This window comes from Eretmochelys imbricata, chromosome 15 (assembly GCF_965152235.1).
Source record: "Eretmochelys imbricata isolate rEreImb1 chromosome 15, rEreImb1.hap1, whole genome shotgun sequence".
NCBI lineage: Eukaryota > Metazoa > Chordata > Testudines > Cheloniidae > Eretmochelys > Eretmochelys imbricata.
In genome coordinates this window covers 11,074,084-11,088,651 of record NC_135586.1, presented here as the reverse complement: position 1 = coordinate 11,088,651, position 14,568 = coordinate 11,074,084, and the positions used below count along the sequence as shown (strand labels likewise).

The 14,568-nt window shown below is 41.7% G+C and overlaps 1 protein-coding gene across 4 annotated transcripts in view; it reads left to right on the top strand.

The window, feature by feature from the left end:
* SPPL3 (signal peptide peptidase like 3) overlaps positions 1 to 9,081 on the top strand; it is a 143,978-nt gene extending 134,897 nt beyond the window's left edge. For 3 of the 4 annotated variants that reach the window (XM_077834939.1, XM_077834937.1, XM_077834938.1), the window contains 3 exons: positions 6,220 to 6,419; positions 7,020 to 7,129; positions 7,922 to 9,081. In XM_077834939.1, coding sequence (XP_077691065.1) covers positions 6,220 to 6,419; positions 7,020 to 7,129; positions 7,922 to 7,993 — 382 coding nt within the window. In that variant the 3' untranslated portion in view covers positions 7,994 to 9,081. The remainder of the gene's footprint in view (positions 1 to 6,219; positions 6,420 to 7,019; positions 7,130 to 7,921) is intronic. The other variant, XR_013348050.1, reaches the window with a different exon arrangement.
* Positions 9,082 to 14,568: the final 5,487 nt, after the last annotated feature.

Sequence of the window (14,568 nt, the reverse complement as noted above, 5' to 3'; positions counted from 1 at the left end):
AGCTGTTTGCCCAGTGAAGCCATAGACAACCAATCCCTACCCCCAAGAAGAGAAAAACAAAAAATTGCTCAGCTTGTGGCCCTTTTCTCTGACTTAATTAATCTTTGACAGTCTCAGGCTTGCTACCTCAACATCTTCCATCCATACGACTGACAGAAATAATTTAGCTTCTCTGCAATGTCCTCTTTGTCTTCAACTGCTCCCTTAGCTCACTGGTGGTTTAACAGACCCACTGATTCTCTCAGGTTTTTGTTATGTCTTTGGCTATATTCAACATTTTTCATAACCTCTCTAATTTCTATTTTAAATTTAATGGTAACTAGCGATAACTTATCCTTCTGGTTGGATTTCCATTTTTCTGAAGGATACCTTGTTTAACTTGAGTAACCTCTTGCACCTATCCATTTAATCATATATTTTTCCTGCCTTATGCTTTTTTTCTTTAAGTTTCTATCTACTTTCTGAAACTGTTATGGTCTGGTTAACTAAAGCCTTCATATGAAGTCTATTTTTCTTGCTTTAGAGTTAGAATCGAGTCATGGAGCTAGGGTTGTTTTTTTGGTATGATCCTTCCTCCAAGGTATTGAGCTTAATTAAGTTGTGGTCTGTATAATTTAATGGCTCAGCTACGTTTACATCCTGAACTAACTCTGGTGTGTAATTTAGAACTAAGTTTTGAGTAGCTTCTTTTCATGTGTTCTAGAATTTGCCATTCTTAGAAGCAGATAATGTAGTTGTTGAGACATTGCTGCTCTAAACCTTGTCCTAATATGATGCTTGAAAGAGACCTGGGTGTCAGTATAGACAGCTCAATGAAGATCTTGGCTCAGTGGGAGCTGTGGTCAAAAAAGTGAACAAGATGTTAGGATGCATAAAGAATGAGATCATGAATAATACAAACAATATTATAATGTCTTCATATAAATCACTGGTTCAGCCTTGTCTGAAATACTGTGTATTGTACTGGTCACCATATCTAAAAAGAGATATTGTATAAGTACAGGAGATTCAGAAGAGCAATGAAAACGATCAAGGACGTGAAGAACGTTCATATGAAGAGGGCCTGGAAAGACTGGGGTTGTTTACCCTAGAGAGGAGATGAATAAGAGGGGACATGATAAAACCATATAAAGCAGTGAATGGTCTATAGAGGGCAGATTGGGAACTTGTGTTCTCCTTGTCTTCTAATACAATTTAAAAGGTGGCAAATTTAAAACCAATAAAAGGAAATACTTTTATACGCCTGATTAAATTGTGAAACTGTGCTGCAGGAAAATTAAGGTCAAGAATTTAACAAGATTTTAAAAGGGATTGGCTATTTATATGGGTATCAAGAATATCTAGAATTGTTATAATTAATGGTAGCAAGAATTTTGGAAAGGATATTAAGCCTCATGTTTCGGGGCTTAACCAGTCTCCAAACTACTTGAGATAGGGATGAGACCTTTAATGAGGGGAGGTTATTCCTCATCTGCCTCTCCTGCAAGATTATGTCTTCCTCTGAGGCATCTGGTACTGGCCATTGTCAGACAGGATACTGGGTTAGATGAATCTTGGGTCTGATCCAGTATGACATTTCCTTTGTTCGGTGTATATATAGTAGTTGAAGTCACACTTTACTATTTTTTATTCTGATCCCATTCAGCTGTTTGCCCAGTGAAGCCATAGACAACCAATCCCTACCCCCAAGAAGAGAAAAACAAAAAATTGCTCAGCTTGTGGCCCTTTTCTCTGACTTAATTAAATTGTACATCACTTTATGAAAAAGATCTTGGGACTGATGATGGGATAATAGAAGCTTTGAACTCTTGGTCATTGGCTCATACCTGGGAAGTGACTGAAACCCGTTACTGTCAGACGACTGTTTAGTGGTCTCTATAAAATGAGGTTAAGGATTTGAATAGCCCATAAACTGAATTGTTGTCTTATGCTGGAATTGTTCTCTGTACCATAGGTTGGGATGTATTGATGGGACAGCATGAGGAAGATTTTGCTGCTGCTGAAAATAATGACAGGTTTCAGAGTAACAGCCGTGTTAGTCTGTATTTGCAAAAAGAAAAGGAGTCCTTGTGGCACCTTAGAGACTAACCAATTTATTTGAGCATAAGCTTTCGTGAGCTACAGCTCACTTCATCAGATGCATACCGTGGAAACTGCAGCAGACTTTATATATACACAGAGAATATGAAACAATACCTCCTCCCACCCCACTGTCCTGCTGGTAATAGCTTATCTAAAGTGAGCATCAGGTTAGGCCATTTCCAGCACAAATCCAGGTTTTCTCACCCTCCACCCCCCCACACAAATTCACTCTCCTGCTGGTGATAGCCCATCCAAAGTGACAACTCTTTACACAATGTGCATGATAATGAAGTTAGGCCATTTCCTGCACAAATCCAGGTTCTCTCACTCCCTCACCCCCCTCCAAAAACCCACCCCCATACACCCACAGACTCACTCTCCTGCTGGTAATAGCTCATCCAAACTGACCATTCTCCAAGTTTAAAACCAAGTTAAACCAGAACATCTGGGGTGGGGGGGGGTAGGAAAAAACAAGAGGAAATAGGCTACCTTGCATAATGACTTAGCCACTCCCAGTCTCTATTTAAGCCTAAATTAATAGTATCCAATTTGCAAATGAATTCCAATTCAGCAGTTTCTCGCTGGAGTCTGGATTTGAAGTTTCTTTGTTTTAAGATAGCGACCTTCATGTCTGTGATTGCGTGACCAGAGAGATTGAAGTGTTCTCCGACTGGTTTATGAATGTTATAATTCTTGACATCTGATTTGTGTCCATTTATTCTTTTACGTAGAGACTGTCCAGTTTGACCAATGTACATGGCAGAGGGGCATTGCTGGCACATGATGGCATAAATCACATTGGTGGATGTGCAGGTGAACGAGCCTCTGATAGTGTGACTGATGTTATTAGGCCCTGTGATGGTGTCCCCTGAATAGATATGTGGGCACAATTGGCAACGGGCTTTGTTGCAAGGATAAGTTCCTGGGTTAGTGGTTCTGTTGTGTGGTATGTGGTTGTTGGTGAGTATTTGCTTCAGGTTGTGGGGCTGTCTGTAGGCAAGGACTGGCCTGTCTCCCAAGATTTGTGAGAGTGTTGGGTCATCCTTTAGGATAGGTTGTAGATCCTTAATAATGCGTTGGAGGGGTTTTAGTTGGGGGCTGAAGGTGACGGCTAGTGGCGTTCTGTTATTTTCTTTGTTAGGCCTGTCCTGTAGTAGGTAACTTCTGGGAACTCTTCTGGCTCTATCAATCTGTTTCTTTACTTCCGCAGGTGGGTATTGTAGTTGTAAGAAAGCTTGACAGAGATCTTGTAGGTGTTTCTCTGTCTGAGGGGTTGGAGCAAATGCGGTTGTATCGCAGAGCTTGGCTGTAGACGATGGATCGTGTGGTGTGGTCAGGGTGAAAGCTGGAGGCATGCAGGTAGGAATAGCGGTCAGTAGGTTTCCGGTATAGGGTGGTGTTTATGTGACCATTGTCTATTAGCACTGTAGTGTCCAGGAAGTGGATCTCTTGTGTGGACTGGACCAGGCTGAGGTTGATGGTGGGATGGAAATTGTTGAAATCATGGTGGAATTCCTCAAGGGCTTCTTTTCCATGGGTCCAGATGATGAAGATGTCATCAATATAGCGCAAGTAGAGTAGGGGCTTTAGGGGACGAGAGCTGAGGAAGCGTTGTTCTAAATCAGCCATAAAAATGTTGGCATACTGTGGGGCCATGCGGGTACCCATAGCAGTGCCGCTGATCTGAAGGTATACATTGTCCCCAAATGTGAAATAGTTATGGGTAAGGACAAAGTCACAAAGTTCAGCCACCAGGTTAGCCGTGACATTATCGGGGATAGTGTTCCTGACGGCTTGTAGTCCATCTTTGTGTGGAATGTTGGTGTAGAGGGCTTCTACATCCATAGTGGCCAGGATGGTGTTATCAGGAAGATCACCGATGGATTGAAGTTTCCTCAGGAAGTCAGTGGTGTCTCGAAGGTAGCTGGGAGTGCTGGTAGCATAGGGCCTGAGGAGGGAGTCTACATAGCCAGACAATCCTGCTGTCAGGGTGCCAATGCCTGAGATGATGGGGCGACCAGGATTTCCAGGTTTATGGATCTTGGGTAGTAGATAGAATATCCCAGGTCGGGGTTCCAGGGGTGTGTCTGTGCGGATTTGATCTTGTGCTTTTTCAGGAAGTTTCTTGAGCAAATGCTGTAGTTGCTTTTGGTAACTCTCAGTGGGATCATAGGGTAATGGCTTGTAGAAACTCGTGTTGGAGAGCTGCCGAGCAGCCTCTTGTTCATATTCCGACCTATTCATGATGACAACAGCACCTCCTTTGTCAGCCTTTTTGATTATGATGTCAGAGTTGTTTCTGAGGCTGTGGATGGCATTGCGTTCCGCATGGCTGAGGTTATGGGGCAAGTGATGCTGCTTTTCCACAATTTCAGCCCGTGCACGTCGGCGGAAGCACTCTATGTAGAAGTCCAGTCTGCTGTTTCGACCTTCAGGAGGAGTCCACCTAGAATCCTTCTTTCTGTAGTGTTGGTAGGGAGACCTCTGTGGATTAGTATGTTGTTCAGAGGTGTGTTGGAAATATTCCTTGAGTCGGAGACGTCGAAAATAGGATTCTAGGTCACCACAGAACTGTACCATGTTCGTGGGGGTGGAGGGGCAGAAGGAGAGGCCCCGAGATAGAACAGCTGCTTCTGCTGGGCTGAGAGTATAGTTGGATAGGTTAACAATATTGCTAGGTGGGTTGAGGGAACCATTCCTGTGGCTCCTTGTAGCATGTAGTAGTTTAGAAAGTTTAGTGTCCTTTTTCTTTTGTAGAGAAGCAAAGTGTGCGTTGTAAATGGCTTGTCTAGTTTTTGTAAAATCCAGCCACGAGGAAGTTTGTGTGGAAGGTTGGTTTTTTATGAGAGTATCCATTTTTGAGAGCTCATTCTTAATCTTTCCCTGTTTGCTGTAGAGGATGTTGATCAGGTGATTCCGCAGTTTCTTTGAGAGCGTGTGGCACAAGCTGTCAGCATAGTCTGTGTGGTATGTAGATTGTAATGGATTTTTTACCTTCAGTCCTTTTGGTACGATGTCCATCTGTTTGCATTTGGAAAGGAAGATGATGTCTGTCTGTATCTGTGCAAGTTTTTTCATATTTAGGCTTAAATAGAGACTGGGAGTGGCTAAGTCATTATGCAAGGTAGCCTATTTCCTCTTGTTTTTTCCTACTCCCCCCCCCCCCCCCCCAGATGTTCTGGTTTAACTTGGTTTTAAACTTGGAGAATGGTCAGTTTGGATGAGCTATTACCAGCAGGAGAGTGAGTCTGTGGGTGTATGGGGGTGGGTTTTTGGAGGGGGGTGAGGGAGTGAGAGAACCTGGATTTGTGCAGGAAATGGCCTAACTTCATTATCATGCACATTGTGTAAAGAGTTGTCACTTTGGATGGGCTATCACCAGCAGGAGAGTGAATTTGTGTGGGGGGGTGGAGGGTGAGAAAACCTGGATTTGTGCTGGAAATGGCCTAACCTGATGCTCACTTTAGATAAGCTATTACCAGCAGGACAGTGGGGTGGGAGGAGGTATTGTTTCATATTCTCTGTGTATATATAAAGTCTGCTGCAGTTTCCACGGTATGCATCTGATGAAGTGATCTGTAGCTCACGAAAGCTTATGCTCAAATAAATTGGTTAGTCTCTAAGGTGCCACAAGGACTCCTTTTCTTTTTGCTGAAAATAAGTAATTTAAGTTGACAGCACTGTCAGTCCAACACCTCCCACAAACATTAAATTAATTCCAAACAGAAATAGGAAAAAAGAGTTGAGTGAAGCATCTGGAATTAGTGGAACAGTTTCACTCACTGGTTTGGTGACACAAAAAAAAATTGACGTGCATATCTTCTCAGTACCATTAGGGCTTTTATGAGCCGGAAAGGCTGATCTATGAATTGGGATGTCTTGATATGAAGCAATAGAGTCTTACTGACAGGAAATCCTACCCTCCAGAACTAAAAGATTTAACAAAACTCAAAGCACATTATGTTGCAGTGATGATGGGTTCACATGGCCCCTTTTTACCAGCTGACAGTTTTCTTATACTAACCAGATCAGTCATGCCAGGTGAAAGGTGGCATATATAGAAGCACAGTGGAAATAGGAGTCTAGATCCTGTCATCCAATGCCTTGGGCATGCACATAATTTAAATTGTTCTGCAGTTCCACAGGCAGCCACTTCTCTATGCTGGGGATTGGAGATATTGTGATGCCAGGTCTTCTGCTCTGCTTTGTCCTGCGTTATGATAACTACAAAAAACAAGCCAACAGTGATTCCTGTGGTACTCCAGGACCTGGGAACATCTCTGGACGTATGCAGAAGGTCTCCTATTTTCACTGCACACTCATTGGATACTTTGTAGGTAGGTAAGGAAATGAATAGCAGCTGCATTGCTTACAGGAGTGGGCTGGTCATACTAGGTTACAAGATAATGAGACCAGTTCCCTACAAAAAAAACCTATTTCCCTTCCACCCCAGCCCCCTCAGGCAAATACTCGAAAAGAGAGATGGTTCCTGACATGAGAATTCCCTACCCTCAGACCTCTCATGTTTCAGTCTAGTGATTTCCAGATTGAAAACCTCAGCTGATATTCTGGAAAGTGTAACAATCTATTCTGATGCAATTGTTCGTGACTATATAACTATAGGTTAACCCTTGAGACTGTTAAATCTTGAAGTTGTAGTTACAACCAAGTCTAATATTAAAATCACTGTAAATAAAATCATTATTTAATTTTTTCGTATCTATCCTGGGAAATTTAGGAACAGATAAAATGACTTGCCCACAGCTGAACACAGTCTATAGAAAAGATAGGAATATATCCTAGGTCTCTTGGCTCATAATTAATGCTTCCACTGTAATAGAACAGTGAAGGAGGACTCCAGATGTGGATAAAAAGGTAAAAACATCATATATTACCAGTGGATGCTTACCATCACTTTTTTTTTCCCCCTCTTTTAGGTCTCTTAACTGCAACAGTGGCTTCTCGCATTCACCGGGCCGCACAGCCTGCCCTGCTCTATTTGGTACCATTCACTTTATTGCCGCTCCTCACCATGGCTTATTTAAAGGTGAGATTAGCATGAATATAGCCTGCAGGAAGTTATAGTCCAGCTCTGAATCCTGCACAGGAAGATGTAGCAGTATTAATGTGGAAGAAAGTTCTGTTCTTTATACTTGCAGTTGCAGTAATTCTTCTGAGGATATGATACGATGTGCTGTTTGTATCACTGTCGTTAATGATAGAGAGTTGTTCTCTCACTGCTATAGCGATGAAATATAATTGTAGTGAACTGTGTTGTGAAGAGTGGATTTCCTATTTAGGGCACAGGATTAATCTTTTTTTTTAACTCCTAGCAAGCAGTCCGATTCCAAAGCAGTAAAGGCCATTCTGTTCAAACAAGATGTGGCTTAAAGAATTTGTCCTTGTCCTGCTCATAATGAGAGAATGAACACAAAGTTCTAAATGTGGAAGAGGGACAAATTCTTCCAGCTTACCTCTCTTTCCAGAAACTAGCCCTGGAATTTAAATTGAAAATGGAAGGTTTGCGTTTCAGAGACACTGTTGAAATGCAAACCTACTGCTCCAAGCAGTATGGCACAACAAAAGCAGAATTCCCTATATCACTCCCCATTGAGTTTTTCCAGCAAAAATGTCCATCAGGTGAAATTGCTTCAAACATACATAAGTCTTTGTTCTGCCTGGAAAGGATTTTCTTCCTTGTTGTGTCAGAGTATAGTCTTCCCTAACTGAGAGACAGCAAATATGCTTTAAGATGACATACCTGACACACAGGACTTACAGTTTCTGAAATCTGTGGACTATTTCTGAAGAGCTTTCTTTCTTCACTACCATTCTCTAGGGTGATCTACGTCGCATGTGGTCTGAACCTTTCCACTCCAAGTCCAGCAGCTCCCGTTTCCTGGAAGTATGATGGAATAGATGGAAAGTGACTGGAACTTCTGCCTTTGTCCTTTTCTCTTAACTTGTGGTTTTGTCTCCTAAAGCTGGAATGGTACTCAGAAAGGTACCAGTTTATGGAACTTGTATGGATGGACCTTGCTTTTTTTTTTCTTTTTAATACAAAGGTTCTGGAGCTCCGTTTGATTCCTTTTCTCCCTGCAGATGTGGAATTGGGGACACTTTGTGCAACTGCAGCCACCTTCCTCTTCTCCTCCCCCTCTTTTATGGATTAGTACCAGACTGTTACTTTTGTGAGAAAGGAGGAGACAAACTTTAAACTGAAAACGGCATGAAGTCGTTCAGAAACTTGCGAACACTAAAAGGAAAACCAATTAAGCAAATGGAAGTTTCTTCAGAGAGCCCCCAAGTACTTTGGGACCAGTTTCCTGTCAGACTTCAGTTTTGGAGAGAACTGAGACAGAAACTCTGTCACTATATTCTTTTTTTGATTTATTAAATATTTCCTGTGGTGTGAGGTGACTTATTAAATCCACAGACATTGAGTGACTTATTGCAGTATACATATAAGAATTTGTTGTAGCGAGTTACGTTTCCACCCAGATGTCATGTTGCAGTGAACAAGGGCACGATTTTTATACATATATATATATATGTATACACACACGCGCGCGCGTATAGATATATATATGAATAAATAAAAAGGAAAACCTGCTAAGATCATGCTATGTAGCAGTCAGGGGCTTGCTGTAATTTTTAGCATGTAGAGCAGTTTACTATGGCTTTCTTGTATATGACTCTACGATAAGCTGCTGTTTTTTCCCCCTCCACAGCGGAACCCACAGTGAAAAACCAGTGTAGTATTTGTACTTATTGTACTCATGGACTTTAGGGGAGTATTTGATTTTGATCAATGTAGCAAACTAGGGAAGAAAAACGTTTAAACCCTTACCCTTTTCTTTTTTTTAATTAACTTCTCCCTTGCAGGTTTTTTCGTAGTTCCTTCTTGACCCAATGCATGTATTATAGCAGCAATTGTCTTTGTGCGTTCTGATCATAGTAATGTACCACTTGTAAATACATTTTTTCTATTTTTTTTTATTTTTTGCATTTTGTTTCATTAGTGTGCTGTATTTTTTCCAGATCCCTGCCCCTTAAAAAAAAGAAAAAAAGAAAAAGAAAAAATTGTCCTTTGTTGCTGTGATTGGTCAAAGTTTGTGTGTTGACTGCTTTGTACATGGGAGTCTGTTAAAATGTGGATTTTTCTAACCAAACAATTGCGGTTATGTTATTTAACTGAAAGAGTAACTACTTCTAAGGGCCCTAGGATTTTCCCCTCCTACCAAGTTTAAAACGTTTCATCAAACTGGTTTTGGGGCATGCACCTGTGCGCTGGTGGCTTCTGTTAGTGAACTGATTGGTTGTGGTGGCTGTTGTCACTTGACTTGGGGGGAAACAGGATTACTTAAGAGCAAAGTATAACTTCCTTGTAGCCCCTAGGGAGCAGCAATGTTATCCTGTTTGGTAGTAGGCTCTCACTGTGAAGAGGTAAGGAAAACTCGGCAGGATTCCTGGTAATTCAGTGAACACACACTTTTATGTATTGTGTGCAACTGACTTCCTCCTACATGTGGTCTCTCCTTTGGCTGTTGACTCATCTCTGGGAAGTTACAAACAGAGAAACTCCAAGTCCCAGGATCTTCTCACTGGTTGCACACTTGGATGGTTTTTAAGAGGTAGCTAATTCTTCCTTATGCATCTCAGCTGCTTCCAGTTTAGTCATTGTGTCCTGGTACAAGTGGAACAAGTTTAGAGAGTGATGGGAGATCTAGTCTACCTGCCTTTAGAATAAGGGTTTGGGACTGAGGTTAATCTACAGTTTTGTTGGACACCTTCCTCCATTCTGGCCGAGGTCCATGAAGTGTTGGACAGATCTGTGTAAGTGTGCCACAAGCAGCAGGACATTATATAAATGAAGATAATGGAGGGAGAGGAGCATTCAAAGGAAAAAAATCTTTTATCTCAGTCTTAAGCCATAACAAGAGATGCCCCCTCTCCAGCCCTGCAAATAGCAAAAACAGTAGGCAGATAGTATGGAAGATCTGTGCTCAACCACTTTTTAGGAGGGGAATATTGAAGTTCCTTGAGGAAGAATTGTGCTGAATTTGCTTCAGAGGGCTCTAGCCTTCCTTACTGAAGACGAGTTCTGAATCAGTCCATTGTGGAAAAGTCACAGAACAGGATGACTACCAAAAAGACCGCCTGCTTGGGTAAACCATGTGTTTCCTATGCACCCAGATATGGTTTATGTTAGTGTTCTGGATAAAAATGGGAGACCAGAAACAGACACTCCTCCAAACTCTAAAGTAATCCAGAAGCTGTAAAGGCTGACGTTTGGGACCCAGTCTTCAGAATGGACTCTGCAGGTCCACTATGCATGTTAAGACCACCTCTACTTCTCTTGTTGGAACCAAATGTCTAAAGGGTTTTGTTGACTGCAAACTGAATTAGGAAGAACTATGACATTGCTAAATACGGCACTGAAACTTTGGTCTTATTCCTAATTAGTAGGTGTGTTTTTTAAAAAGAAAAAAAAGTAAGGTTTAAGTCCACCCACAACATTAGCAGAAATGAGTAATATTGACTGAAGTCTATCCTGATTTAAGAAGGAATGTCGCGGTATTGTTCCTCTTCATCGGTATGGTGGTGGGGGCAGGGCAGCTTTGGCTTTGGTCATGGTAGTTAAACTCCCAAGCAAAGTAGAGGCTAGGTAGGCCCTTTAAGAGGCAGCATCTTTCTGGGACATATTGGACAAGGCTTTTCAAGACCCAGCAAAGCAACGGAAGGCCTCTCTCCCTGACAACCTCTTTCTATGGGACTGTTCTTCACAGTAATAGAAATCCAGTGTCAAGTAGAAACATAAAACTATTATTTCTGCAAGACCTTTCCGTTGGTCTAGGGTGGCCCATGTGGTTTTGTGTGATGAAAACTCTATGTGCAGCATATCGAGCAGCATTGACTAGAGGATGCTTGTATATGAACTGCTAGGGGAGAGAGAAGAGGACTTCTGCTCCAAGATTTTGCATGTTGATTTCTCTCTAACAGAACAGCACACTCCTTCCAGCCAGAGAGTGCCTTTCTCAGAAAACTACTGACCACATAGGAAAATAAAACTTGCTTATTTTCTTCCTCCCCTCGTCTCCCTCAAAGTTCTTGGTTTAGCAGTCCTGGGAGGTGATGAGGTTAGAGGAGAGAACCTACTCCACCAGCAGTGGCATTGACCGCTGCTAATAGCCATAGAGTAAAGTAGCCAGCACGTACTTCCCAAGCCATTGGTCCTTTAAGATTCTATTGCTTCTGCTGTAAATAAATTGGTGCTTAGATGTTGAGTCAGTTCATTGAACCTTTAGCTCTGTTCAGGCTGTGAAATGTGAGTTTAAGATTTGTTTGACTGGATTAAGCTGACAGTGAAGAACAAAAATGATCTGTGGCTAGTAGGAGCTTTTAAAATATAACCTGTGAAGAGGATTGAAAGACTGGGTGGTGAGTTTCTTTAAAGCTTGTGGCTGCACTCTGAGGTGATCCAACTTCTACTTCTCATGGAAACCTTTCCTGCAATCTTGCTGCCTCATACTACAGTTTCGTAAAACCATCTTGTCCAATATTGGACACACCCACTTCATAGTTAATAGTGATGCTTGCTTTGCACTGGAAACAAGTCCTCTCAGAGGCAGTCTTTATTGAAAACTTACATTGGAGCAAACATGCAATGCAGTTTAGTTCAAAAAACCATTCGGTACGGTGGGCCCAAGTTTTTTCACCAAAATTAATTAACGCTTAGGAATCATTTGTTCAGTAAACTACTTGCAGAAATAGCCTGCTTTAAAGTTTGCTTACTTTTTGTACTTCAGACTTCAGTTTTACCAACAAAGTTTGTATATGGTCTAAAACCTTGGGCATGTATGTGAATAACACTGAAGTGAAGACACTTCATGTATTAAAAGGTAAGCTTTTTTAACTGCATGCACAGAAGACTATTCTGGTAATGAACAATGTTATCAGTTGGCTATGGTGACAGTGAATTATTTTCTCTACTCTAGGTAAATCTTCCAGTTCAGAATGTGTGCACAGTTGTGATCTGTAAGTATTTACATACCTCAGTTGCTGCTAATCCAGTGTCTTAAACCAATTCTACACCACCTTTGGCTGACAATGACGGTCAGTAATGAGTCCTGCTGAATTGGTGCTGAAAACTGTTCATCTGCTAGTGTAGGTGGGAGAGAACCATTTTTCAGCCCCTTTACAGGCATCTTCCAGCAGTGGTGCTGAAAATGGTATCTGAGGGGAGAAGATGGTGCTCTGGTCAGAGTGTGCTTTTTTCTGGAGTGGGGATTGTTGAAGGGATAAACATCTGGGAGGGGTAGCTGGAGAGAGCAAGTGATGCATCCAAGTTCTGTACTCCTATTCAGTACCTCCACATGACTTGCAGAAGTATGAAGTGTGCATCTCCTGTAAGTTAGGACGTGATGCAAAACCCATTGAAGTAAATGGAATGACTCCCCCTGATTTCAATGGACTCTGGATCAGGCCAATAACATTTAAGTCGTCAAAAATCTTGCGTGTCATTACATAGCTGTGGTACGTCACACTAATGCACGCATTCCCCAAAGAATCTTTGTATTTGCTATCTGTAGAACAAATGTATAAACTAGGAGAACTTAGTGGGAGTTATAGTAATCAAGGCATTGCTACTTCAGTCAAGCTTTTAAAGTGTCTGTGTGTAGTTAGATTTTTGCTTTGAAGTGTTTAATTACTTTATTTGCAAATATACAAGAGAAACTATAAAGCGCCAAAATACCATTTGCTAATAAGATATTGGAGGGGGGGGTCTTAGTAGCATAGCCACTCTTAATTTTTTATTTTATATTTTTACCAGCTAGTAACTAGCACTTTCTCTGTTGTCTTATGTTTTGGGCTGTTGTGGGAGCAGTTTACAACTGCAATCCAATTTATAAGCACCCCATCCCATGTAACTCGTAAACAGCACTTATCTGTCATTTAAAGCCAAAAAATATCCTGAGCCAATAACATTAGACAGCTGCACGTCTATGTTTCAGGCAATTAAGGTTTTAGCAGAGTATTGTGAGAAAACCAAAATCTAAAGAGCGGAGCTGTGAAAGTCCTTACCAGATTCACTGGCATGTTTCTCTCTCTCTACTTCAGCAGCAATTCTGCTAACAATGCTCCAGACATAAACATGGACTGCGTATAAACTTTCAGTTCAGTTAAGTACAGAACTATGGATTCTACTCACTTTGTTATACTGATTTCTTGGGGAGAGTTTGGTGCCTTAGGTCTTGGGTTATGAAGCAAATCAACTACTTTGAGCCTGCTGCTTTCAGAGTTCAGTTTTATTCATGGGAATTGGATTAAGTGATTGTGGTAGAACCATGTCCATTGCTATTAGCTTTCTGTGTCAGGTGTTGTAGGCTATCTGTACATCAGTGTTCAGAAATATAATAATCACCAGTGCTGCTAATGTGTTTGCCCAAATTTTTATTAATGAAGCTTTGTTCAGATCCAGCCGGTCACTGCTTCATTTTCCCAGCACTTCCAGCTATTTGAAATTAATCTCCACCTCAAGTGCTGTCAGTCTCTTAGGCCTCCCTTCTATCTTTGCCTTTATGGTTAATCTGGAAAATATTTCTATGCATACATTTTGCATAATGATACATCATCTCCCTAAAATGATGATGCAGTTGTGACTGGAGTAGGCAAACCACAGGATGGCTTTGGCTGTGACGAAGTGAAAGAGAGCTGGAAAAAGTCCAGCTCCTCAGCTTTGCTTTTCCTCCCTGGCATTTTTAGATCAATTCCAGGAAAGCCCATACAAGTATTCTTTGTTATGCACAGAAGAGAGGGATGTCTTGGAACTCTAAAAGGGCTAGCAAAGGAGATGTTTAACAAGGGTTAGTTCAGCATTCAGAAAAAAACAATCCTGTCATTCCTTTTCTGTGTCTAAACTCTGCCCACCTACTGTGCAACATCTAACCTTCTTTTGACTTCCCATTGAGAGAACAGATGCAACGATAAACGCAGCACTTCCTCTACAAGTTCTAGCACCTAATCCACTGAACTGTGTGCATCGCCTTCTCTGTGGAGGCTGAGAACTGCTGACTGGGTAGGGAAAACTGACCTGAAAAGCTATGTTCAGCACCAGTTCACATAAGTGGATTAAGATCATAACATATATAAAAGAAAAGAGCAACCTTTAGTTATAGAACTCCAGCTATGTCTACACTTCAGTAAAAGACTCGCGGCACATCTGTGGCTGGCCCAGGTCAGCTGAGTCGGGCTTGCAGGGCTCAGGCTGTGGGGCTAAAAAGTGCAGTGTAAACATTCAGGCTTGGGCTGGATCCAGGTTCTGAAACCCCACCGGGGTGTGGGTCTCAGAGCGCAGGCTCCAGCCTGAGGCTGAATGTCTACAGTAGTATTTTTAGCCCCACAGCTCGAGTCCCGCAAGCCCAAGTCAATTGACCTGGGTTCTGAGGCTCAGTGCAGTGGGTTTTTTATTGCAGTATAGTTATA